Source organism: Penicillium roqueforti (assembly GCF_015533775.1).
Source record: "Penicillium roqueforti strain LCP96 04111 chromosome Unknown scaffold_10, whole genome shotgun sequence".
In the NCBI taxonomy this organism is placed as follows: Eukaryota; Fungi; Ascomycota; class Eurotiomycetes; order Eurotiales; family Aspergillaceae; genus Penicillium; species Penicillium roqueforti.
This window is the reverse complement of record NW_024067574.1, coordinates 604,181-629,085: the sequence shown is the minus strand read 5'-3', so window position 1 is coordinate 629,085 and position 24,905 is coordinate 604,181. Positions and strand designations below refer to the sequence as shown.

Sequence of the window (24,905 nt, the reverse complement as noted above, 5' to 3'; positions counted from 1 at the left end):
GATTCTTTTCGCCGGTAGCTCCGTGTGGGCAATTTCTTATAGAAGGCGAATTCTACATCGATCGGTTATTTTTTGCTCTATTTCATAACATAATACTCTTTTGTATTTCTAATATTCTCTTCTATTCTCTTCTTCGGAGTCACTCATTCATTTCTTTCTTTTTTTCCATTTAAATCAACAACGCTGTGCTGTTTTCCGAGGTTCTCTCCCAGCTACATCATCGTTATCGCCTTATCGCGGTCTTACTAAGTCAAACCTCCGACCTCCGACCTCAAAGCTGCCACATCCACGTCCACATCTCCACCTATCTACCTTTCGATCTCCCCCGTCTATCACATCTCCCACAATGTCAAACCCAACTACCCAGAAGGCCGATGCCACAGAGCAGCCCGCACCACAAGCGAAGCCCCAAGTCTTGGAGGAAGACGACGAGTTCGAGGATTTCCCCGTTGAAGGTATCGACCAAGCACTCAAGCGCTTCCCTGCAGCAACGAAGCTAACTCTACGACACACAGACTGGCCCCAAGAAGAAGCCGAGCAGGCCAATGGCTCGACAGCAAATGACGGTAGCGAGCACCTGTGGGAAGAGAGCTGGGATGACGATGATGCCGCGGAGGACTTCTCAAAGCAGCTCCAGTGAGTTTGCCTTTCCCAATACTTCCCGATTCTCTGTATACTCTTTATGCTATGCTTCTTGTCCACAAAGTCTCTTTCATCTTTGAACCAAAACCACCACCGAAGCCCGCACCCCCATCCCCGCCAAAGCTCCCGCCTTCCCCTCTTTCACCGCACCCACTAACATCCATCACCTCATCCAGGGAAGAATTGAAGAAAGTCGAAGCATCGGCTTAAACTGGACGAACCTGCACAAGCGCACGAAAAAGAAATAACCCCGGCGTCGGGTTTCGGGATGGGTTCATTATCGAGTTGGCTGGCCATTTCATCTCGCACATTATACCCCCCTGTCTTTGGAACCAATGGGAGGATTCAAAAGCTTTATTGCCACATGCATTTGTCAGGAACTTTTCGGGAGCTTGTCGGGGAGGAAATGAGACACGGTCCTTTTGACTTATTTTTACGATTCATTACTCAGCGCAGATCTTGGTTTCGGGATTATCATGAAGTTCCACTAATATCAAAGCTTATGATTCTGCGCAAGCCTAAAATGATATTATGTAGGAAGATGAACGGAAGTATCAGTTGGAGTTGCGTTGCGAGGTGGAGTTGTGAATGGGATTGGCATGGTTCAACCATATTCATGACACTATGGCGTTGCGGTCCTATTTATTTACCGTAGGAATTTCCTCTCATCCTTATACATGAGAATTGACCACGGGAGGTCTCTTGACGTCGTAGCTAAAGCTTCGGTTTCGTACCTAAGCACAACACTTAGTTATCTGATCTAAGACCACAATCCAGACCTCTTTTGGAAAATGAGTTTGTAATTAAAAGGAAATTCATTGGCTGTATACATTACAGTTTCATAAACATGCAGGACAAAAGGAGAGCCGATGTAGACTCTCCCTTCACCACCTATTTTTCATCATTTACTTACTAGACAGAGCAGTAACACCAGGCAGCTCCTTGCCTTCGAGAAGCTCGAGCGAGGCACCGCCACCGGTCGAAACGTGAGAGATCTTGTCCTCGACCTTGTACTTGGCGGCCACGGTAGCGGTATCACCGCCACCGATGATGACGATGGAACCGGACTCGGCAGCCTTGACAGCGGCATCGAGGGTAGCCTCGGTACCCTTGGCGAAGGGCTTGAGCTCGAAGACACCGGGGGGGCCGTTCCAGAGGATGGTCTTGGCCTCGGCAATGGTCTTCTGGTAGAGCTTGACACTCTCGGGGCCAACATCCAGACCCATGAAGCCGTCGGGGATACCGGTAGCGTCAGTAGCCGCACCAACGGTGGCGTCGGCAGAGAACTTATCGGCGGTGACGTAGTCAACGGGGAGGACGATCTCGACGTTGTACTTCTTGGCCTTCTCGACAATCTCGCCGACTAACTTGCTGCCGGCCTCGTCGAAGAGACTGTTGCCGATCTTGACGTTCTCAAGAGTCTTCTTGAAGGTGAAGGCCATGCCACCGGTGATGATGAGGCTGTTAACCTTAGGCAGGAGGTTGTCAATCAGCAGGATCTTGTCAGACACCTTGGCACCACCGAGGATGGCGAGGAAGGGGCGCGCAGGGTTCTCAAGAGCCTTGGCGAAGTACTCCAGCTCCTTCTTCATGAGGAAGCCGGCAGCCTTCTGGGGTAGGTCCACGCCGACCATGGAGCTGTGAGCGCGGTGTGCGGTACCGAAAGCATCGTCTGGATTGATGTTAGAGATAAATGAACGACAAGAAATAGTAATAGAGTCGTGGTGTTACATACTGACGTAAACGTCACCGAGGGCAGTGAGGCCCTTGCGGAATGCATCAACATCGGCCTTGTCGGCCTTGACCTTATTGCCCTCGGCGTCCTTAGAGCTGCCCTCCTCCTCAGCATGGAAACGGAGGTTCTCAAGCAGAATGACCTGGCCACCGGAAGCCTTGTTCACGGTCTCCTCAGTCTGGGGACCAACGCAGTCGTCGACGAAAGTGACGTCCTTGCCGAGAAGCTTCTCAAGCACGGGAACAACGGGCTTCAAGCTGTACTTGGGGTTGACCTTGCCATTGGGGCGGCCGAGGTGAGACATGAGCACAACGGCCTTGGCACCGTTGTCGATGGCATACTTGATGGTGGGCAGGGCACCAACGATACGCTGAGAGTTGGTAACGTTCTTGTTATCATCGAGGGGAACATTGAAGTCAACCTGTTTCAGTCAGCGGTTAGGAGCTGCGAGTAATGAAGCTCAATGAGCTAGAAGCTTACCCGGATCAAGACACGCTTGCCCTTGAGGTCGACATCAGTAATGGGGAGCTTGTTGGCGAGAGACATTTTGGATGGCTAATGATATGACAATGGTAAAAGAAGCAAGAAAGGAAGAAGAAGAAGAAGAAGGAGAAAGAACTTAATCAGGCCACGGTGAGCTCGCGATCATTAAAGAGTGGAGGGGTCAGTTTTGGTGGGGCAAGGCCGGTGAAAAGGCACCCCCGTAGCAACGGGGTACCTACAGGTGATGTATTCCACCGAATAAGGTACTTGTTCGCACTATGATGCCATCATTGTTTACAAGGTATCTCTATAAAATAGGTACCTCACTTTCCCGTACCCGACTCTCCCCGGAGAACTGATCGGGCTGACGCGGGACTGATGTCAGAGCTGCCCGCGTTGATACGGGGAAGGCCGGGCCATAAAGGCCCTCTTTAGCCTCGGGGTCGGGAATTTCTGGGAAGATTACCTCTACTGATTCCATAGTCGCTACTCCGTACATGCTTGCGTGTTTTCCGAGTCCAACGAAATCATGTGAAGCACAATGGGGGTTGAAAAGCTGAAAAGCGGAAACATGGAATTCTCCTGAAGCATTCAAGTCAAATCACAAAAATAGTTAACAGCAAAACCCCGAGTTGGTATTCCCAAATGTGCAAAATCTGACCTTTTGAAATGCAAACCCCGTCCGCGGGCAACCATGTACATGAAAGCCAGACTGACCAACCGAAACTCCCAAATAATTTGACATAAGAAAGAGTGTACTTCAAGCATTCTACACCCCGAATCGTTATCATGATTTCGCGTTGAATAGCGTTCAATTAGGACTCCTCGGAGGAGTTAGTCAGAGAAAGGTATGCAGTCCATGCAATACCAACGGTTGAGACGAATGGCTGGGTTGAGAAGTCAGTATGGGTTCTATCCTAACAAGGAGAACTTAGGAGACTTACGATCTGGAACTGAATGGGAACGACACGGAAATTTAGGATCTGCACTGCCGGCCAGAGCACAAAGTTGGCCTTTAGGGTAGGCAGGTAGACATCACGGAACTTGTTTGTCAATGCCCTTCTACCACCACCCTCGGCGATCGTCATGTAGGTGAAGAAGACCACCAGACCTAGATAAATCAGTCCGGTCCAAAGACATCCCAAAGTAGCTAGAGGCGGATCATACCAAATGGCGCAAAAATTAACTGGTCAAAGGCGACACGCTTGAAAGCTGGGGCCGTCGGGTTCTTCTTAGTGAGTGGGAATGCTCTGGACAAGAAGCCGAACCACTGGAACTGCAGCGGCGCCATGAAGAAGCCATAAGCCATGAATCTCGTCAGACGCTCAAAATCGAAAGGCGGCAATGAGCTCCGAACATATCCCGATTCCCCTACAGCAGAGGGCTTGTGCTTGTCAAAGTCGGGGATCTCGATCGATAGGAAATCGTCCCCGCTTGTCTGCGATCGGCGGGTCCGGAAGGCCGTAATCAGCTGCGCAACGGTATCGGCAACACCACCAAGCACCTGTAACATCCATTTAGTCAGCTGTCAGTCCAAACTTTGGTGATCAATATCGCGGCAAGCTTACAGCGTTGGTGACCATGGTCGTGAGCACTATTTACAGTAGTGATGTCAGTCTGTGATCCCGCGGGAACAGGCGGAAAGAGGCTTACCTGGCCTTTCAGCATAATAGGTATTGAATTTGGTAGCAAGGCGTGCTGCTACTGCCATCTCGACGAGGAAAATTATCGTGTGCAATAAAGGCTTGAAGATAATGACCACAGGGTTAGCCGTAATCAAATTGAGAGGTGACGATATGTCAGGCTTTAGGAAGGTGCATACCACGCGACCGTAAATATATCTCTTATTCAGTCCATCCAGGACTTTCCGCTTCGCAGAGCAGATCATGTTGGAGGGTTCTGGCGACTGGGAGCGGAGTGATGGGCAAGATTTCTGGGAAGGAACCAAATGCGCCAGTATGACGCAAAGACCAAAGAAACCGGGGCAGTTGAAAAGCAAAGTTGAGAAGCTGGATATTGAACCCAATACCCAATATTCAGAAGGGAATCCCAGTTACTATGATGATATGTAGGGAAGAAGATAACTATGTAGTTAGCTGGCCTTCTCCAAATTCCCGCCTTTGTGACTAACAAAGTCACGACGCCGAGTCGATTACCCCGTGATCTCCTTCCACCAATCACATTCGTTGAACTATACCTTGCTGCCTCGGTGTATTTACTCTACACCTACCCCGTATACATTGACTTCGTGGATATAAATTGTATTGTATAACTCCATTTCATCTTCCAGCCGATTCCAACAGTTCTATCTATCTTTCTTTAACACCGCCTCATTGGAGCAATAGTAATGCTTTCACGCCGTTCGAGGCGCTTGGCGTTTCAAGATCGCAGTTCAGTTACTAAACAGGAGATACCGGGCAATGAAAAGGTACAAACTAGATATGGGGTCGCATATAGTCTCTCGAATGAGTTGTCAGCCTTAAAAACACACCATAAAAGGCAAGAGGAAAATAATTTGTTAAGGACAGGCCACTTTGAAAGTAGCTATAGCTCTATGTCATATATATACAGTGTTAGGCTGCTCTTAACTAGAGCGAGGCTGATCATCCGCCAAAATGTCCGGAAGATCTCGGATATCAGTCGTTTCGTTCGTGTTCACATCTACAAGCCGGACCGCCTCCAAATGAAGTGGGCCTGTAGCTAGGGGAAGGAGTTTGAGTTCAGTCGAATGGCAAGTTCCTGGGAGGAGGGGGCTAATAAAACGTCAGCTTAGAGAAGGAAACGAAAAGGAACACAGTAGAGAATACTCACCCCACGCGAATGTCTGTGCTCAAGCTGATCAGTTCCACTTCCTGACCAGCCACACTCTTTTGCCTCGCATGCACGATATTATCGTCAGTTACCGCCTCGGCCACTTGGTCCTCTTTCCGGCTGGTGATAGATGACGATGAAGGCCGAGCAACATGGCCTCGTGGGTCCACGCTTTTCCGCTTGGGTATGGCGATCAAGGCAAACTTTCGAGGAGCGTTTGATCGATTGACAATAAAAACATCCCAAGAGAAGACACAGCCCACTTGCACACGAACAGGTCCAGAGAATGAGATTGTGATACCCACGTCGGTGACCGAATATGCTCGTTCTCGCAATGAGCTTCGATGAGGGTTCACACCCACTTGGGTTGACACCGATAGACTGGTAGGGCGGTTGGTCCTTTGCAGCGCTGGACTGGGCCCCCCAAAATTCGGATTTAGGGCGACTGAGAAATCGACGTTGGTTCTCCACTGCATAGAAATACGTGGCTTGCAGTCGTCATCCACAAGAATTGCTGCCTCGAGAGATATGTCCAGCGTGCTGACTAACGCGGTAGATGATGGATTGGTCTCTGGGCCATACTCCGGTGTAAGTTTATACATGAGGGTCACATCGTCTCGCGGACGGCAAGTAATAGGAAGAGCCAGGCCCGGTGTGTCTGAAAGCGACTCAATCGTTCCCTCGGACAGGTGAAGATTCGCTTTGTCAAAGGAGACCTCGCAAGCCAGATAAGGGGTGACCTCAAAGTCAAGACTGGCCACGGTCATCGGTATAGCCGTGTAGGAGCTTAACCGAGAGTATCGAATCCTTGCGCTTGCGGCTGGCACAACGCGAAAGGGGTGACCGTGTTGTTGCTGGATATTGTAAATCGGGTCTTCGTCGTATGTTGTCGGTACAACCCTCAATAGTCTGGAAGCGGGGAGGAAAGGCTCTTTATGATTGAAAGATTTATCAGTGGATAGAGATTGCAGCATATTGGTCGATGCGGGGACGAGTGAGGGGAGATAGTCATCCCCCGAATTCTCTCGACGGCGAGCGTCAGCCGGATTCAGACTGGCAGACGCAATGAATAAGAGTGACGGATGTTGGATTCGAATACGGGGACGCCCTATCAACCAAGTTAGTGACGTTCATGTCAATCCAAAGATTCAAATCACTCACGCAGTATAGTCTCGATGTTCCAAACCAAATAGACATGATTCCCACTGCCTTCATCACCTTCGAATTCATTGAAGACTACTAGGGGATCCTCATCTCGACCGACAATTCCTGAGAATATTATATCGCGAGTTGGCGTGAGGTTTTCGCCAACTGATTCTGCTGGATCGACAGCAAAGACATCGAGCTTGACTTCGAGTCGTGGCAGGTAGTGTTTCAAGGTCGTTTCTGAGCAATCAGATAGTCTCAAGATGATACGGACAGGCAAAAATTCATCTAATTGCTATTAATGAGTAAGGCGCAAACTCTGCTGATCCTTTGAAAGTGCATACCAAAGAACAATAGAGACCGTTGGGGGATTGACGAGAGAACAGAGGGGAGATCATCAGCTCCGTCCTCTAGGGCCGAACTCAGGGCGCGCTCAATGTCAAATGCTGGAGCATGAAGCACGACGGTATCAAGAATTGCATGACGCAAGAATTCACCTGGGATCTCCAGACCAGGCATTGCGACAACGGATGTCGCAAAGGAGTCAATAAAGTGGCTGTTTAGAGCTCAGGAGATAACCGATAAGTGTTGATACGGTAGACGCGAAGTGCCAAAAGCGCACAGCCGCGGAGATTATTGAGGAAGCTCCGTTTTCACTTCTCTGTTAGTCTCTTCAACACCGTTCACAATGGATCCAAGCCGCAACCCAAATTCTGCCCTGTGGCAGCAGGCGCAAAATGCGGAAGGACGCGTTTATTATTACAATATCCAGACCAAAGCCACACAATGGACCAAGCCGCAAGAGTTGATGACTCCGGTTGAGGTGCGTACCTGACCGCAAAATGTTACGCGCTTAACTGACTTCTTTATAGCTTGCTCTCGCGAATCAACCATGGAAGGAGCACACTACGGATGCTGGGCGCAAATACTGGTATCACTCAGAAACTAAGCAGAGCACATGGGAGATGCCTGAAGTTTACAAAAACGCGCTCGCACAGGCGCCTGCCCCCCAGGCGACCCCCGCGTAAGTGCTTCCCCAACTTAACTTCCCTCAATGCTAATTCCTTCACAGTGCCCCTTCATTTGTCGCCGGCGGAGCCTCTTTCTCGCAACTGCAGCAACGTGACCGTGAAGACTTCGACCGAGGTGAGCGGGGATACAACGACCGACGCGGTGGATACGGCTCGTTTGAAACGAACAGCATGGTCGCTGCTCCAGAATACAAGTCCCAGATGGACCCCGACTATCATACTCTCGAGGAGGCGGAGAGCGCCTTCATGAAGCTGCTCAAGCGCCACAACGTGCAGCCTGATTGGACTTGGGACGCGACAATGCGCGCTACGATCAAGGACCCGCAGTACCGGGCTCTTAAGGATCCGCGAGACCGCAAGGCAGCCTTCGAGAAATACGTGGTCCAGGTTCGCATGCAGGAAAAGGAGCGGGCGAAAGAACGATTCGCCAAGCTTCGCGCGGACTTCAACACTATGCTGAAGCGCCATCCTGAAATAAAATACTACAGCCGCTGGAAGACGATTCGACCGATCATTGAGGGGGAGACTACCTTCAGGTCTACCAATGAGGAAGACGAGAGACGCCAGCTTTTCGACGAGTACATCCTCGAACTCAAGAAGGCTCACGCCGAGCAAGAATTTGTCACGCACAAGGCTGCCATGGATGAGTTGATGACCATTATGGATTCACTCAACCTGGAGCCATACACGCGTTGGTCCGAGGCTCATGCCATCATTCAGTCTGACAGCAAGTTCCAAACCGATGACAAGTTCAAATCCCTGACCAAGTCTGACATTTTGATTGCCTTCGAAAATCATATCAAGTCCCTGGAGCGGGCTTTCAACGATGCTCGCCAGCAACACAAGGCAGCCAGAACCAGAAAGGAGCGTAAGAACCGAGAGCAATTCGTGGCCCTCCTTAAGGAGCTCAAATCCCAGGGTAAGATCAAGGCGGGCACCAAGTGGATGAATATCTGCCCGATCATTAAGGATGACCCCAGATATCATGGCATCCTAGGCCAGCCTGGTTCGACCCCTCTTGATTTGTTCTGGGATATGGTGGAGGAAGAAGAACGCGCTTTGCGAGGACCTCGGAACGACGTGCTCGATGTTCTGGATGTAAGTTTCCCTCGGATCCAAGCAAAGACTATATGTCCTAACAAACTGATTCTAGGACAAGCGATTTGAAGTTACGACTGAAACCACGTTTGACGAATTCAATTCTATCATGTCCGCCGACCGTCGCACCTCCAAGATTGACCCTGAGATTCTCAATCTCATTTTCCAGCGCATCCAAGACAAGGCAGTTCGACGTACGGAGGATGAAAAGCATGCAGCCGATCGTCAACAGCGTCGCGCCGTGGACGCACTGCGTTCTCGTATCAAGCGCCTAGAGCCGCCTGTCCGGGTCACCGACACCTGGGCTGAAGTCCAACCTCGCCTTGAGAAATACGACGAATACAAGGCCATTGAGTCCGATGAAATTCGGGAGTCTGCCTTTGAAAAAGCAATTCGCCGCTTGAAAGAAAGAGATGAGGATGCAGAGAGGGAGCGTGAGGTACACTCTCAAAGCCGTGGAAGCCGACGGGATTATGACCGCGGTGATCGTGAATATCGCAGTGGGCGAGGAGAACGACGAGGACCCAGCGGCCAGACCAACCGGACCCCGGAAATGGATGCATACGAAGCAGACCGTCGCAAGGCACAGGCCGACCGCGAACGAACTTACCGCAAGGTCAGCGGTATCTCCCCATCTCGTGATCGTCGCGATGAGCGTGGAGACCGTTATCGTAGCCGGGACCGTGACTTTGACCGTCCCCGCGCTAGAGACCCAGACCGACGTGAAGACGAACGCGAGCGCCTTTACCGCACTCGTGGAGATCCCCGTGGAAGTCGTGATGAGCTTGATTATGGTGGTGGTACTGGTGCTGTTGACACTCGCAGTGTGGCCAGTGGTGACCGCCGACGCCGACGTGACAGTGATACCGAGAGTGTGGCTAGCCGTAAGCGGTACCGACGTGAGAGCCGTGAGCGCAGCAAGGGTCCGAGAGTCCCCCGACAGGAACGGTCCGCTATTCCGGAAGAAGAGATCGAGGATGCGAAGAAAGATGAGAAGGCCATTCACTCTGGCAGCGAGGAAGGAGAGATTGAAGAGGAGTAGATGGGGATGGACATTCTCATTCACGCTTGACCATATGCAAGTAATTTCTGCCCTTCAACCCACATGTAGGATATTGAGCTGAATCTATCCTGCAATCTCATTTGCTTTCTTCCAGGCCCAGTAATCCAGTCTAGACCATCTACTACTCCGACTTGCACACCAGATAATCCGAGCTCACGCTCCCGCTTGGGTGAATGTCAAAAGTTAGGGTCTGAGCCATTTGAGTATCTCGTAATGTCTCTCCTAATGCCGCACTAATTGCACTTCTAGCAGATGCTGCCCTTTATCAAATTATAAGGAACCTCTTTCGGTTTGTATATATCGGGCTTGGCTCGCCCCCGCGAATAGCGTAGGTAAATAATCCGCAACCCCAATGTGTACCTATAGTCTCCCCGTGGATAGTACATACATAGCTCAAAGAGTTGAAGTCAGATCCCACTTGTCCGTTTGACTCCCTGGCAGGATATGGCCAGTTTCTCCCAGATTATATATATCCGTACACTCCTGTACACAATGCTTGTATACTGGTACTCTCTCTATATATATATCTACAGAATCATATATCATACTTGCCTATCCACATGGCTACCTCGACCCAAAAGGAAAGGCGGCAGTGTCCCTGCTTCGTAGAATTCGGGGTGCGCGTGGCTAGAGAAGCCTGCTAGAGAGATATGTTGGATCAAAAATACGAACAAGAGAAGCATATGCACAACAATGGGTTGAAAACTATCTATCTACACGACGAAGAGGCAACGAACCTGGCAGCTTTTCAGCGGTTTCCTGTTCTATGCCATCCCCGGTCTGAAAACAACCTCATCGCCAATCCATTCCGACGCGACATTCCATCTTTAAACAAATCATAAAATTCATGGAGAGCTTTTTTTGGAACCCAACCCCTCCAACCTAATGCAAACATAACTCCGTTGGAAAAAAAAACTATGCCGAACCTCATCCACCATTAAAATTTAATAGGTGCTAGTGGAAGATCTGTAGGCATGTGTTCCCAACCGGGGGCCGATGACTCTGGATATGATAAAAAAATCCAGAGCAAATCAAGGCAGGTCGCAAGGCGAATAACGATGTAGGCATTTGTTGATAGACTGACGAATGGCAACAGGTCGCATAAGTAAATGAGCGTACTAGACCAGGGATAGCAGGGTGTGAACCAGGTCACTACCTTCTAGTCGGGGTCACTGTTGCCATTCAAATCGTCATCATCGCCATCGTCGTCCGAGAGACCGTCATCGGCACCTGAAGAGGGTCCGGCGCGGCGACGGTATCCCTTGCCCTGAACCGCCGAGGCTCTGCAAACGCCTGGGATCCCCATTAACCACATGATCTTCCAATCGCCGCGGCGCCTGTTGCGCCGCTGCTCATAGTCGCGGCCGTCATGTTTGTGACGACGGCGACGATGCTCGTTGTGAACGCCCTTTTCAATTCTCTTCTTCCAAGAAGTACTGTTGAATATAGTTAGCAAGGAATTTAGAATGGAATCAATAGCATCCATAGATGAGATAGAAAACTTAGAAAACTTACGTAGTTGCCTGCCAGCTTCTGCTCCTGGTCCATTTGACTGTTGTACTTGTTGATACGAGGGCGGTAACTGATGGGGTCACGACGGAAAGTGACATCCAAGCTCTTCAAGAACCTGTTGCAACCACCGACGAGAGACTCGGGTGTCTGGGCACGAGCGTCCACAGATGGCTGGCCGTCGAAGACGATGACACGATCAGCCAGGTAGGTGGCCATGATGAAATCGTGCTCGACGATGAAAGCGGTCTTCTTGGTGTGCATAATGAAACGCTTGATGACACGAGCAGCGACAATACGCTGCTCGGAGTCCAGGTAGGCACTGGGCTCGTCAATCAGGTAGATATCAGCGGGCATACCCAGAGCCAGAACAATAGCGACACGCTGCAATTCACCACCGGACAGGTTCTGGACCTCCTGGTCGATGAAGTCATCCATCTTCAGGGGCTTGTAGACATCGGTCTGGAACTGAGGAGAGAGGAAAGCAGTCTTGATACGCTTGAAGAAGAGCTGGCGCACGGTACCCGTGAACTTGGGGGTGATCTTCTGGGGCTTCATGCTGATGTTCATCTTGGGGATGGTGATAGCGCCATCGGGTTTCAATGCACCAGCAAGCATCTTACAGAAAGTGGTCTTTCCAGTTCCGTTCTCACCCATCATGACGACAATTTCAGAGTCGGTGAACTTTCCGGCATCAATCTTCAGGTGGAAGTCACCCAGAGTCTTCTCCATCGAGGGGTAGGAGAAGGCACGATCCTTGTCCGCAATAAACTCCTCGCCCGCTTCGGTAAGACGGAAGGTGAGAGATTCTTCACGGAATCGCAGGTTCTCGGTAGGGATGTGACCGTCCAAGAAGATGTTGATGCCTTCACGGACGGATGAAGGCAGAGTGACGACACCGTAAACTGCAGGACGACCATACAACACACAAATGAAGTCGGACAAGTAATCGAGGACGGACAAATCGTGTTCGACAACAATGACATAGTCGTCGGGGCGGAGGAGGCTGCGGATTGTACGGGCAGCAGCCAGACGCTGCTTAACATCGAGATATGAGGAAGGCTCGTCGAACATGTACCTAGATAATTATTAGTAACCTAAAGGATTCAATGGCATCAATTCTAATGAAGGAAGAGCGTACACGTCGGCCTTCTGAACGCAAACCAGACCAATGGCGAAACGCTGAAGCTCACCACCGGAAAGGTGACCGATATCACGGTGCGCAACTTGTCTCAACTCTGGACGAAGATTAGCAAGCGAATTTCGAGATATTGGAGCATGTCAACGCACCGAGAACATCCATAATCTCCTCCTCGTTACCCAGCGCAGCGCGCCCCGAGATAAGCTGCTGAACCTGTTGAATAGGTCCCTTCACAGCACGAGGAATCTGGTCGACATATTGAGGCTTCACAACCGCCTTTAGATTGTCTTCCAGAATCTTGGTGAAGTAGTCTGTCACAGTTAGCAACTTCGAATAAAGACCGCTGTACTTGGTCTATGGTGCTTACTTTGCAAATCGGAACCACGGAAGTACTTCAGGATCTCCTCCCAGTCAGGAGGGTTGTCATACCGACCGAGGTTAGGCTTCAGCTTGCCACTGAGAATCTTCAAAGCCGTACTCTTTCCGATACCGTTTGTTCCAACCAGACCGAGAACCTGACCGGGACGGGGCATGGGGAGTCGGTGAAGCTTGAAGCTGTTGGCCGAGTAGCGGTGGGTGACTTGGGTCTCGAGGTTGGTGGGCAAGTTGATAATGTGAATGGCTCCGAATGGGCACTTCTTGGGGCAGATACCACAACCAATGCACAGGCGCTCGGAGATGAAAGCGATCTTAGAAGTGGGATCGACTTCAATGCAGAGCTTGCCTGTGCGGACCACGGGGCAAGCCTTCTTGCACTCTTGACGACATTTCTGGAACTAATTAGCCTCCCTGAGCACAATGAAATATTATATCGAATCGCGTACCTTCGGCTTGCACTGTAAAGTTGGAAAGATGAGGTGTGAGCCAGTTATTCATGAACCGGGGAGAAAATATTATTAGTGGGGGTATGTCGCGACGAACCTTGTCACTGTTGATGATCGCAATACTATAAAGAGAAGTATACCGTTAGCTGGTGATATCGCACTTCAAAGGCTCCATAAACATACCGAGTAAGCTTGTCAGACATGGTGGGTGGATGTGGTTCAAAGAAACCGTGTATATGAAGCGGATTGAAAAAAAAAAAATCAGCACCAAGTGGAGGGGCGGGGGGTTGAGATTGGCCGACTAAGCGCTGTCGCAGGTAAATGAACCGGGCTCAGCAAAAGCACCAAGTATCTCTGCGCAGACTCGACTAGAAATAAGACAGGAAGAAACACTACTATCAACGAACGAGGGGCGGCAGAATTGAATGCACTTTGCTTTGCTTTCTGTGGGCTGTGATGCCTTAGGCCACACATCCGTCACTTATTTATCAAGGCGGTGATTGGCTACTGACCTGGGGTCGGATTGGTGGTTTCTCCGAGCTCCGCTAGCCACGTGATGTGACGCCGTGCCAGGCGCCAAGCGAATAAGCTAGTCTCAATAGGGTTACGCTCTATTGATGCCTAATAGATCGGGTGTCTACTTTCCTGCAAACCAAACCGAAGCAAACCCTCCAGTCAGTCCCCAACTCTTAGTTCTTCCAAGTCTCTCGTCTCCTCCTCCCCAAGTTTCCAGCTTCACGCCTCCCCCCCACCATTTACTTTCCCACATTGATCGACAGATCCCCCGCTTTCGGGGTCACCACGCTATGGAGTGTAAGTGATTTAATCTTTTCCTCAAGCACAGACGTGCCGACCGAAGCATTCGCCGCGGTACTTCTCCGCGCTTGTCGACCCACTGCACGAATCCTTGAATGCCTCTATTCTATTCCGATTGGGGCAGGTTTAAATTGTCGTCGGTCAAGCAGCGTGTCACTGCTTTCTCTGAGTCTGGTTGTGTGTATCAATCTGTCCATTGCTTTGCCTTCCAGCCTGGCCGCGTCCATCCCACCCGTTATCAAAAAACATACTCTTTCATCGAAGTCAATATCCTGTCCCATTCTGCTAGATTTTAGGCTCAATTTGACCGCAATTTGGGTCGCGTGCCATTGTTTTACCCGTCCCTATCTCTTTCATGCCTCTCCTAGCCCGAATCAAGCTTCAATGCTGACTGCCCCTCGGTAATAGCCTCTGGCATGGTGATCCCACCTGCTCAGGAACCTCCTTCTACCTCGACCATGTCTAATGGCTACCCTCTCTCGCCCGTCGCGGACGATACCCACGCGGATGGCGATACGTTAAGGCAACATGAGCGCAGTCCATCCGAGCCCATGGAGTCCCACCCCGTCTCCGAGTCCTCCCCCGAACCCGATGCCGCAGACGACTCCTATGACGGCGCGTCTGCCGATTCGGACGCGGAAAATGAGGACGTAGCTGAGGACAACAGCGATTATGACGCCAACACATACAGCCGTGAAAACTCTTCATCTCCTCATCCCGACCGCGGTGCGAAGCGCAAATCGTCACCAGTCAGCGAGACCGACCTGATCAGACAAAATCCCGATCTGTATGGGCTTCGACGAAGTGGTCGTGCTCGCACGACGCGCCATCTCGCCGACTCATCTGATTCGGACTCAGATGATGTTGCACCACGTACTAAGCGTCGGCGCAAAGATCCATCCCAGCAACCATCTAAGGCCTCTCGATCGGCTACTGTGTCGTCCCTGTCCGAGTCTGACAGTGATGAGTATGGTGGAAAGAGTGCTCGTGCCAGCAAAGCGAGAAGGCGGCGTCTCCAACAAACTGCTAGCTATGAGCCTTCATTGAGTGAGGTTCGCTTCTCAACGCGAACCGCTAAGAAGGTGTCAAATTACAACGAGGATGACGAGGAAGACGAAGCCATGTTTGAAGAAGACCCAGAAGATCTTCCACAAAACTACTGGGCGGAGAGTTATGTGGAGGACACTCGCCCCGCTGTCGACGTCGTCCTGAATCACCGCCTCAAGGAGGGCGTCGACCCCAAAGCTCATGATCTCGACCGCAACGACTTTGAATTTTGTATCAAGTGGCAGGACAAATCACACTATCATGCTACATGGGAAAGCAATGAATCTATTGCCAACTTCCGCAGCACGCGACGCGTGGATAATTATGTTCGGAAGGTACTCAATGAGGATATTCGGTTGCAGTACAGTGTCGACGCCCCTCCTGAAGACCGCGAAAAGTGGAACCTCGATCGCGAACGAGACGTCGAGGCCATAGAGGACTACAAAAAGGTTGAACGGGTCATTGGTGTACGTGATAGCGAGGATGGTACCACGGAATACCTTGTCAAATGGAAACGTCTTCTCTACGATTCCTGTACTTGGGAGCCAGAGGATCTGGTTTCTGAGATCGCACAGCGTGAGGTTGACCGATTCTTGGACCGCACCGCTCGACAACCTATCTCCGACAAGAACGAGATAAATGTCGCCACGCGTAAATCCTTTGAGCCCATCCACGGAACCCCTACTTTCTTGCAGAATGGAGAACTCAAGGACTTCCAAGTCAAAGGTCTAAACTTCTTGGCTTTCAATTGGGTTAGGGGTCGCAATGTTGTTTTAGCAGATGAGATGGGCCTAGGAAAGACAGTCCAAACTGTCGCATTCATCAACTGGATGCGCCATGTCAGGCGGCAGCAAGGGCCGTTCATTGTCATCGTCCCCCTGTCTACTATGCCGGCATGGGCTGATACCTTTGATCACTGGACACCGGATCTGAACTACGTTGTTTACAATGGTAGTGAAAAGGCGCGCTCCGTGTTGCGCGATTATGAATTGATGGTCGATGGGAATCCCAAACGTCCAAAGTTCCATGTTCTGTTGACAACTTACGAGTATGCAATGAATGACTCACCCTTCCTCGGCCAATTCAAGTGGCAATTCATGGCAGTGGATGAGGCGCACCGTCTCAAGAATCGCGATTCACAACTTTACATGAAGTTGTTCGAATGGAAATGCCAGGCACGCCTCTTGATTACTGGTACCCCAATCCAAAACAACCTTGCTGAGCTTTCAGCATTAATGGATTTCCTCAACCCGGGCCTCATTGAAGTCGACGTCGACATGGATTTGAATTCCGAGGCAGCGTCTCAAAAACTCGCGGAATTAACTACCGCCATTCAGCCTTACATGTTGCGGCGTACCAAGTCCAAGGTTGAGTCGGATCTTCCCCCGAAGACTGAGAAAATCATTCGAGTGGAGCTCTCCGATGTCCAATTAGAATACTACAAGAATATCTTGACCAAAAACTACGCAGCGCTCAACGACGGGAACAAGGGGATGAAGCAGTCTCTTTTGAACATCATGATGGAATTGAAAAAGGCTAGCAACCACCCATTTATGTTCCCCAACGCAGAAGCAAAGATCCTGGAAGGTAGTACTCGTCGAGAAGATATTCTTCGAGCGATGATCACCAGCAGTGGAAAGATGATGCTTCTCGATCAACTCCTCCGCAAGTTGAGCGTTGATGGCCATCGAGTGTTGATCTTCTGCCAGATGGTTGGCATGCTTAACATCCTGAGTGAGTATATGGAGTACCGTGGTTACAAATATCAACGGCTCGATGGAACTATCCCGTCCGCTGCCCGTCGCTTGGCAATTGAGCATTACAATGCTCCCGGTAGCACCGACTTTGCATTCCTTCTTTCAACCCGTGCAGGTGGTCTCGGTATCAACCTTATGACTGCAGACACTGTCGTTCTGTTCGATTCGGATTGGAACCCCCAGGCAGATTTGCAAGCTATGGCGCGTGCTCATCGAATCGGTCAAACAAGGCCTGTCAGCGTTTATCGTCTTGTCTCAAAGGATACGATCGAAGAAGAAGTTATTGAAAGAGCTCGCAACAAGCTCTTGCTCGAGTTCATCACCATCCAGCGTGGTGTCACCGACAAAGAAGCCTCGGAGATGCAAAACAAAATGGCTCGTGTGGTTGCCGAGCCTAATTCCACAGATGATATCTCTCGGATCCTCAAGCGCCGCGGCCAGAAGATGTTCGAACAAACCGACAACCAGAAGAAGCTGGAGCAGCTTGATATTGATTCCGTCCTTGCAAACGCAGAATTACACCAAACCGAAGAGGCTGAGCAAATTCAAGCCGACGGCGGTGAAGAATTCTTGAAAGCGTTTGACTTCGTCGATATCAAAGTTGACGATCTCACGTGGGACGACATCATTCCCAAGGAACAGCTCGAAGTGCTCAAGGCCGAGGAAAAGCGTAAAGATGATGACCATTATCTTGCTGAAGTCATTGAGCAAAATCGACCCCGCAAGCGCCACGCCCCCACGGACACGACAGATTCACGAGAGGAACGTAAGGCGAAACGGCTCGCAAGAGCTCAAGTCAATATCGACGATGGCGAGGAAGAAAGTCCCTCGTTGGATCCCAGGCGTCCCCTCGGAGAAAAAGAATACCGTGCACTTTCTCGAGCATTCCTTCGTTACGGCGATCTGGATGACTCCGAAGATCTCATTCTGGAGGATGCCAGATTACAAACTCGCGATCGAGGCACCGTTCGTGATGCTCTTCATGAAATCACCGCCAAGGCAAACTCGCTTGTCCAAGCAAGTCTGGACCAATTAGAGGCCATGAAACAATCGGGTAGAAACCCCACGAAGAAAGAACAGAAGGCCGTCTTGTTCGACCATCACGGAGTCAAGCGACTCAATGCATGGACTATCGTTGAACGTCCACCAGATATGCGCCTTATCCGAAGCATCATCAAAGCATTGGCTGATTTCAGGACATTCCGACTCCCCGAGGCTACCAAATTGGCGGACTACAGCTGCCAATGGGGTGCACGTGAAGACGGAATGCTTCTTGTCGGCATCGCACGCCATGGGTTTGGTGCGTGGACCCAAATTCGCGATGACACTGAGCTTGGCCTTGGCGACAAATTCTTCCTCGAGGAACACCGAGTGGAGCGAAAGACACAGCGCCTGCAGACTGAGGAGAAGGCGACAAAATCACCGGGCGCTGTCCACCTTGTTCGACGAGCTGAATATCTCATGTCTGTTCTAAGGAACAAGTACAACAACAATGCTACAGCGAGAAGGGCAGTCGACAATCACCACCGCAACAACAAGCGTGGCTCACGGGTTTCCGGTAGTGGCAGTGTCTCCGCCTCTCCGGCACCCTCTAGTTCTCGCAGGCCGGAGAATCCCCGCAAGGGCCACCGTGAATCCGATCGATCACGTCCCCGCCCCCACACGCATGCCAGCAGGGAGGGAGACCGTCATCATACTCCCAGCCATGACTCTCGTCCACGATCTGGCCTTGATGATCGTCCACGCCATCGTTTATCCGATGCCTCTAATGACGAGCTTCGTCGCCGCAAAGGGCATGAGAACGGCGGCTCTAATAAAGAAGACATGGCGTTCATGTTCTTCAAGCCTATTGTTGCCAATTTGAAGCAAGTGGCAATGATCACTGCCAAAAATTACCCAAGCAAAAACGAGCGGGCCCAGAAACTTCGCCTTACCCTAGTGAAAATTGGCGAATTCATTCGTAATACTCTGGAGGGCTCGCAATCGATGCCCTCCCTAGAGGTCCGACTCTGGTAAGTTCTCTTTGCTATCACAATTCTCTTTTCCCGTTCTGACTTGACTTTCAGGGATTATGTTTCACTCAACTACTGGCCGAATAAAGATGCCAGTGGTGCTAAGCTGCAGCAGATGTTCAATAAGGTCATGGAAGCCAGTAAAGCTTCCAAGGCCTCTAATGGTAGCTCGGCTTGAGGAGTTCCGTATCTCAATGGGTACATATGTTCTTTGTTTCAGTTCAACTTCACTTTAGCACGGTTTGATGATATGCACGTTCAGCGTTTCTGATATCAAATATCTATCTATCATTTTCATTTTTTTATGATAGACACTCAGCGTATTTTTTTTTGGCGATCTCTACTCCCTCTACCACTACATTGTACCCACCTGCAATCTTCTTATATTGGACTCGACATTTTGGAGTCTTTATTGACCATGTTCTAACATCTCGCACAATTCCTTGAGATGCCCCTATCAATGTGACCTTCGTCTCTCTCTTTTTCTCCTTGTTCTTTAAAGGTACATACGGATGCAACCTGTTGCATGGCATTGCAAATGGCGTCGAATTATTGCGTGAGCCCCAACAGCACAAAAAGAAGAATTTTTGGAGTGAGCACGGTCTTGGATGATCACTGCATGGCTTGTCTGGAGGTTTTTTTTTATTTTCTATGTTTTCCTGTTGGGGAGTTTTGGACTGGTTCTCTATGGTATTTTTTTTGCCTGGATAGAGCCAATCATATCATATCTCCTTTGCTTTAGTTTGCTTTTCTTGTATGTCGTGGGCATATCAGGGCTTCTACCTATGGAGGTATCCGTAATCAAGGGCAGTTTGTTTTCTCTCTCAGCACATGTATCTTATGGAGTGGCTGTAATGGCGTCGACTGATTTCCTTATCTTCCTGCTATCATTCAGTGGGGTGTTATTTGACATTCACTTTTATCTTGGAGCCAACGTAAGAACAGGGCATTTTAGCCTCAATATGAATTACTATTCAAGACTACAACTATATCTGTAAACCATTACATATAATATACTACGGCATACAGCAATCTGACATTACAGGGAGGACTTTAGGTATCTCGTCCAAGTTTCAAGCCCCGAGAACCTTAGCCTCATACATAGTCTATAAAAATAGGGCTGGTCACCACCTTTTCTCCACTCCACTCTCGGCCAACAAAGTATATCGAGCGTGATCCTGTCTGGAAGAATGATGCTTGTCCCTGAACCCGCCGTGGCAGCTCCACTTGCGGGATTGCTTCAATACGCACAAACAGCTCCGCACCACCCAGGATTTCGATGACCTTTCCATCTAGGCGCTTGGCCTCCTCCCAAGAGGCCTCTAGCTCGAATGTAGGCTGGGCTTTGTGGGGGTTTCCAGCCAAGGGGTCTCCAACTTTGACATATCCACCGAGGGAGCCTGCGATACGGATTTTTTGCGGGGGCTTGGTGCCCTGAAAAACAACATGAACACCATCAAGGTCCCCGCTGGTTTTGCTTGAAAATTCAACGGTGCTTTCTCCCGCCTGGCGTGCAAAGTCTTCTGCGTTGTCCTCGAAGCCTCCAAATGGCAAAACATCCTCAATGCTGGTATCTGAGACTGTAATGGTTCCGTTCCAAACAGCTTCACGATAGCGGTCGTATAATCTCGCTCCGCCCCATGTCACCCGCAGAATGGTGGCGGGTGCGTCAGACTCGGACCAAAAATGTCTTCGCCAGATCAGGCCAGATTCATTAAAAGCCTCTATTGACGAGAATCCCTTCTCACCAAAGAACTGGTATTTCAGCTCTAGTGTCTCTTGTTTGGCAATCTTGATTTCGTCACCCTGGATAGCAGACTGGTCCGCCGTCTGGACCAGTCCTACTAGTCGCTGACCGGTGGTTGCGAAGGTGTGGCGTGCTCTCAACGCATGAGCGATATCCCGCCGCTCGAGCTTGGGGGCAATGATGCCAGTGAGACCGCCTCGGGTGCCGAACACTGCTGTGCCAGGAACACCGCCACCACATCGACCGCGGTGCTCATCAGAATTAGCAGAGACTCCAAGCTTCCATCCTCTGCGTACTGCGTCCTGGAGGAGCCACTCAAACTGGCCCCATGTACTCCCAATCTCGATAAGGCGTCCGAGCTTAGGATGATGCCATGCCAGATTGCACCGGCGTCCACCGACATGGGGAATGAGGATATGGTCATCTGCCTTGCGCGCATACGTGCAGTATACCTCATCCAATGGCCAAACTCCGGGGACGAGGTCCTTGGGACCATGCTCGGACCATTCAAACGAACGGGCAACATTCCCATGGCGATCGAAGGGGAATTCGGGCGGGTGTGTAGCGGGATCGGCCAGGAAGACAACATTGTGGTCTCCTCCTGCTGCAGAGTTTCCGCACCATTCGGTCCCTGGGAAAATGACAAACTCGCCCGGCTTATTGAGCGATGTGATTAAGTCTGTTGTGGCATCCCAGCGTTCCTTGGTAATTTGGAAGTCGTTGGCGGTGTATCCTAGAACATCCAGGGCTGCGATTTCTCGGCCATAGGAAAAGTTGTAGATTGATGACTCGGTTCCCACTGTGTCGTCGGAGTGCACGTGCAAGTCGCCGAAGAGGGCCTTGGGAACTGAGAGACCAGATGAAATGGTGAGTTGGGTGGTTTGGGATACAATGGTTTTCTCGTTCGATTTAACGATAACCTCAATGGTGTAGTCGCCGTCAACTTCGATGCTGAGACCAGAGAACATTCGTCCAGCCTTGCTGTGATGCAGAACTTTCTTTGACGATCATGGCCTTCCGGTCTTCGTCTAGCACCTTCAGCTGGAAGGAAAGATTCTCGAGATCACTAGTCACATTTCCCCAGATATCCTCGGTATGAGAATGAATGGAAAATGGAACAGAGGGCTGAAGTACGCGAGGAGAAACAGTTTGGAGGTGATGAATGGGACCAGCGACGATGTTCCAAGAGAGGTCAGGCTGAATCGGAGCAAAGCGACTATGGCGGTATAGTCAGCTTTCACCAGATTCAATCGCTGTGATGCTGTCATAATACTACTCACCTAGTCCCAACAGGATCAATGTAAAACCTCCAGCGGAAGTCTTTCTCGATGAATGTCTGAGCCCGCGTTCCTCGGCCGCCGAAGCGACGATCACCTAGTCGAATCAGAATCCGATCGCCTGGGTTCATATAGCCATCTTGAATATCCACAATCACAGCTTTTTGGAAAGGTCGCTCGTGTCCCTTTTGATCAAATCGAATGGCCAGGGATTGAACTGTCGCGGGTGTCTGTTCTGGGAAAAGGCTGTTTGGGATATACTCGGCGCTGATATAGTTGTCTTTTGTGGGATCTGATGTCTGGAACAGTACCCAATCCTATCTCGGTCATGTTGGATCAAGTCTGCAGCCTGCTCTATCGGGCTTCTTCACTCACCGAGTAGAATTTGAAGGTGGCCTTTATCCAAGCGCCATCTGCTAGGCCCGATGCGCCAACCTCATAGTCTAGCAAGATCTCCGTCCATTCCCCGGCCACAAGTGTATTAACATTACTTTTTACTCGACCAGTGAAGGGTAGGCTTTTGGTGTACTCATAGAGCCCCTTAGGAGCAAAGTAGTCTCCTGCCAGTTGGTACCGCTCATCAGCAGTTAGATTCTTCATAGCTCTTAGATTATCTATACAGAAGAACAGAGAAGAAGAAAAGAAATAAGTTTAGGAATATAAGCTATATAGTTAGTCCCGACGACACTGGCACTTAAAGAAACGTCACGTATAACTCGATGGAATTGCGCAATCGTCACCGCACGTCTCAACACATCTCAACATGGCACGCCATTTGATGTCTTTCCTTCTAATGACTTCTTAAACTTGCCCTTCAGGGTCGATAGGCACTCGGAGTCAGGGCTACGTCCTCTTCAGTGTCTTAAAACTTAGGTCTCTATTGACGACTAGACATGGCCTCTGTCTGCTATGTAGCCTTGCATTATAATTCCCAGATCAGAAGAAAATCTTGATTATTGATAATTGTAGTGATCGCCCATAGTGGTGAGCTGTCACTGAGCCTGCAAGCCAGACCGAAAGAAATAAAGAAAGAAATGAGGCTATTCATACATTCCGTTGCAGGACACTTCTTTTCTGCTTGGGTTGAAAATACACAACGCATTCACCAAAGCCATGCACGCCGGGATATGAGAGGTTTACAAATGAAAAGGTGACCACAGAGTGACACAGTTCTGAGACCAAGCTACCAAAGCATGGTCTCAGGGGAGAGAAGGTTGAGAGAAAGGAGGAGCAAAGCAGGGGGAGGAGAGAAAAGAGAGAAGAAAGGGAAGACAAGCCAACTAAGTGCTGCCCTCGATAGTCGGCACCTCTGCCGACTTGGCCAGCTGCTCCTGTTGATTCTGAAACTGCTGTTGCTGCTGTTGCAACTTTTCGAGGCTGGTCGTTAGGTGCACGGGGGGTACTGAGCCGACCATTGCGCTGAACAAGCCAATCTCGGCGTCAATGAGGTCGTCAAAGATAGCCTCCTTCTCACGCCATGCTTGCTCGCGCTGCGGGCGAATTATTTCCCACTCGGCTTGCAGCTGTGTGGCCTCCTTGCCAGCCCACGCGATCTGTCGACGGAGAAGACGGTAGAGGTCGCGCGGAGCTAGGGCGAGCTCCGATTCGTCGAAGTCGAGCTCCGGGCCAAACTCTGGCATCGAGGTCTCGTCGGGATCGTGTGCGTCGGTTATGATGGGGGTGGGAGTTGGCACAATAGTGATTGCTTCGGTGTGTGGCTCAGACTCACTTCCCGGCTCCCTGGGCTGGGTCAGCTTCAAGCGGATGCGTTGCAACTTCGAGGCAGGGGTGCCAGTAGTGCTGCCCGGGGTGCCGTGGACTTTTGAGATGGAGTCGATCGGGCGCATAGTGTCAGTCTCGTGAACAGACCGCATGTGCTTGGTCAGGGCGTCAGAGCGAGTGAAATTGCGGTCGCATTCTGTATTTCATTGTTAATACTCGAGATCTGTTTGCTCGAGTCTGGGTCTGAGACAACCTACCCGGCAGAGTGCAGTAGAATGGCTTCTCGCGGGTGTGACTTCGCATATGTGCGCGGAGGGCATAAGCACTAGCATGCGTTTGACCTTTGCGGGTGCAATCCGTCCACTCGCACGAGTACCGTTTCTGTCGGCTCCCGATGTGCTCGTTGTGGAGATGCTGCACCAACCCATCCATGTTGCCAAGGTCGCCAGCATTGCATCCATCCCATCGGCAAATAGTAACCTGGTCGGTGCTTTGGCCGCTGTAGTCATCTTCTTGATTGGTACCAAGGAGGGTAAGGATGCTAGGGGAGTTGGGAATATCGCCGGAGCTATCGGAGGAGATCGAGGCAGTCGGGGAGGGAGGTGGGTGGTTTTCGTCATGGGTAGAGGAGAGAGGAGTTTGACGGTCCCAGGATGCGCCACCGGTGCGACGACGCTTGGATGGCGGCATGTTAGACATCGAGGGAGAATGCGCGCGGCTTTCATGTTTCATGGATTCATGATCTGAAGTCTCGAGGGATCCCACCGAGGAGAGAGGGGAACCGGGAGAGTCTCGTGAAGCCATTGTGGATGGCATAGCTCGTATAGGAAAATGGAAGTGGCAGCAAACAAATTTGAACTGTCTATTAGCTGCACTGTAGATGTCGCGCGAGGGAGGCCATCGTATCACATCACGTGTTCAGCCGTGGATGAACGGGATCACGTGATCGACTGCGAGGTCACAACTGAACGCTAATCTCCCTCTCTTTCTTCCTCCATGGTCTTATATGTATTCGTTGATCATAATCTTCGTCTCTGTCATGCT

General features: G+C 50.5%; 9 protein-coding genes across 9 annotated transcripts; 3 read left to right on the top strand and 6 right to left on the bottom strand.

Moving 5' to 3' along the window:
* Nucleotides 1-346: 346 nt before the first annotated feature.
* On the top strand, nucleotides 347-852 carry LCP9604111_4879 (proteasome regulatory particle lid subunit SEM1; the record flags this gene model as incomplete). Its single annotated transcript, XM_039072626.1, has 3 exons — nucleotides 347-455; nucleotides 516-636; nucleotides 819-852. The coding sequence occupies 3 exons, from the start codon at nucleotides 347-349 to the stop codon at nucleotides 850-852; spliced, it is 264 nt and encodes an 87-aa protein (XP_038929369.1).
* A 695-nt stretch (nucleotides 853-1,547) lies between these two features.
* Nucleotides 1,548-2,923, bottom strand: pgkA (phosphoglycerate kinase pgkA; the record flags this gene model as incomplete). Its single annotated transcript, XM_039072625.1, has 3 exons — nucleotides 1,548-2,314; nucleotides 2,378-2,798; nucleotides 2,858-2,923. 3 exons carry the CDS (start codon nucleotides 2,921-2,923, stop codon nucleotides 1,548-1,550), a joined length of 1,254 nt encoding a protein of 417 aa, XP_038929368.1.
* Nucleotides 2,924-3,675: 752 nt separating this feature from the next.
* On the bottom strand, nucleotides 3,676-4,748 carry LCP9604111_4877 (Mpv17/PMP22 family protein; the record flags this gene model as incomplete). Its single annotated transcript, XM_039072624.1, has 6 exons — nucleotides 3,676-3,747; nucleotides 3,805-3,971; nucleotides 4,028-4,364; nucleotides 4,429-4,454; nucleotides 4,514-4,604; nucleotides 4,683-4,748. 6 exons carry the CDS (start codon nucleotides 4,746-4,748, stop codon nucleotides 3,676-3,678), a joined length of 759 nt encoding a protein of 252 aa, XP_038929367.1.
* Nucleotides 4,749-5,444: 696 nt separating this feature from the next.
* LCP9604111_4876 (TRAPP trafficking subunit Trs65 domain-containing protein) lies at nucleotides 5,445-7,336 on the bottom strand (the record flags this gene model as incomplete). Its single annotated transcript, XM_039072623.1, has 4 exons — nucleotides 5,445-5,613; nucleotides 5,672-6,779; nucleotides 6,833-7,105; nucleotides 7,162-7,336. The coding sequence occupies 4 exons, from the start codon at nucleotides 7,334-7,336 to the stop codon at nucleotides 5,445-5,447; spliced, it is 1,725 nt and encodes a 574-aa protein (XP_038929366.1).
* Nucleotides 7,337-7,505: 169 nt separating this feature from the next.
* LCP9604111_4875 (snoRNA-splicing protein PRP40) lies at nucleotides 7,506-9,988 on the top strand (the record flags this gene model as incomplete). The annotated part of the gene is made up of 4 exons (XM_039072622.1): nucleotides 7,506-7,640; nucleotides 7,690-7,841; nucleotides 7,890-8,946; nucleotides 9,002-9,988. The coding sequence occupies 4 exons, from the start codon at nucleotides 7,506-7,508 to the stop codon at nucleotides 9,986-9,988; spliced, it is 2,331 nt and encodes a 776-aa protein (XP_038929365.1).
* A 1,180-nt stretch (nucleotides 9,989-11,168) lies between these two features.
* LCP9604111_4874 (uncharacterized protein) lies at nucleotides 11,169-13,686 on the bottom strand (the record flags this gene model as incomplete). Its single annotated transcript, XM_039072621.1, has 9 exons — nucleotides 11,169-11,445; nucleotides 11,525-11,569; nucleotides 11,637-12,596; nucleotides 12,660-12,756; nucleotides 12,809-12,970; nucleotides 13,027-13,429; nucleotides 13,484-13,495; nucleotides 13,581-13,605; nucleotides 13,667-13,686. 9 exons carry the CDS (start codon nucleotides 13,684-13,686, stop codon nucleotides 11,169-11,171), a joined length of 2,001 nt encoding a protein of 666 aa, XP_038929364.1.
* A 1,071-nt stretch (nucleotides 13,687-14,757) lies between these two features.
* On the top strand, nucleotides 14,758-19,293 carry LCP9604111_4873 (chromatin-remodeling ATPase CHD1; the record flags this gene model as incomplete). Its single annotated transcript, XM_039072620.1, has 2 exons — nucleotides 14,758-19,115; nucleotides 19,170-19,293. 2 exons carry the CDS (start codon nucleotides 14,758-14,760, stop codon nucleotides 19,291-19,293), a joined length of 4,482 nt encoding a protein of 1,493 aa, XP_038929363.1.
* Nucleotides 19,294-20,210: 917 nt separating this feature from the next.
* Nucleotides 20,211-22,739, bottom strand: LCP9604111_4872 (uncharacterized protein; the record flags this gene model as incomplete). The annotated part of the gene is made up of 4 exons (XM_039072619.1): nucleotides 20,211-21,805; nucleotides 21,858-22,078; nucleotides 22,143-22,456; nucleotides 22,515-22,739. 4 exons carry the CDS (start codon nucleotides 22,737-22,739, stop codon nucleotides 20,211-20,213), a joined length of 2,355 nt encoding a protein of 784 aa, XP_038929362.1.
* A 680-nt stretch (nucleotides 22,740-23,419) lies between these two features.
* LCP9604111_4871 (C2H2-type zinc finger protein) lies at nucleotides 23,420-24,665 on the bottom strand (the record flags this gene model as incomplete). The annotated part of the gene is made up of 2 exons (XM_039072618.1): nucleotides 23,420-24,057; nucleotides 24,119-24,665. The coding sequence occupies 2 exons, from the start codon at nucleotides 24,663-24,665 to the stop codon at nucleotides 23,420-23,422; spliced, it is 1,185 nt and encodes a 394-aa protein (XP_038929361.1).
* Nucleotides 24,666-24,905: the final 240 nt, after the last annotated feature.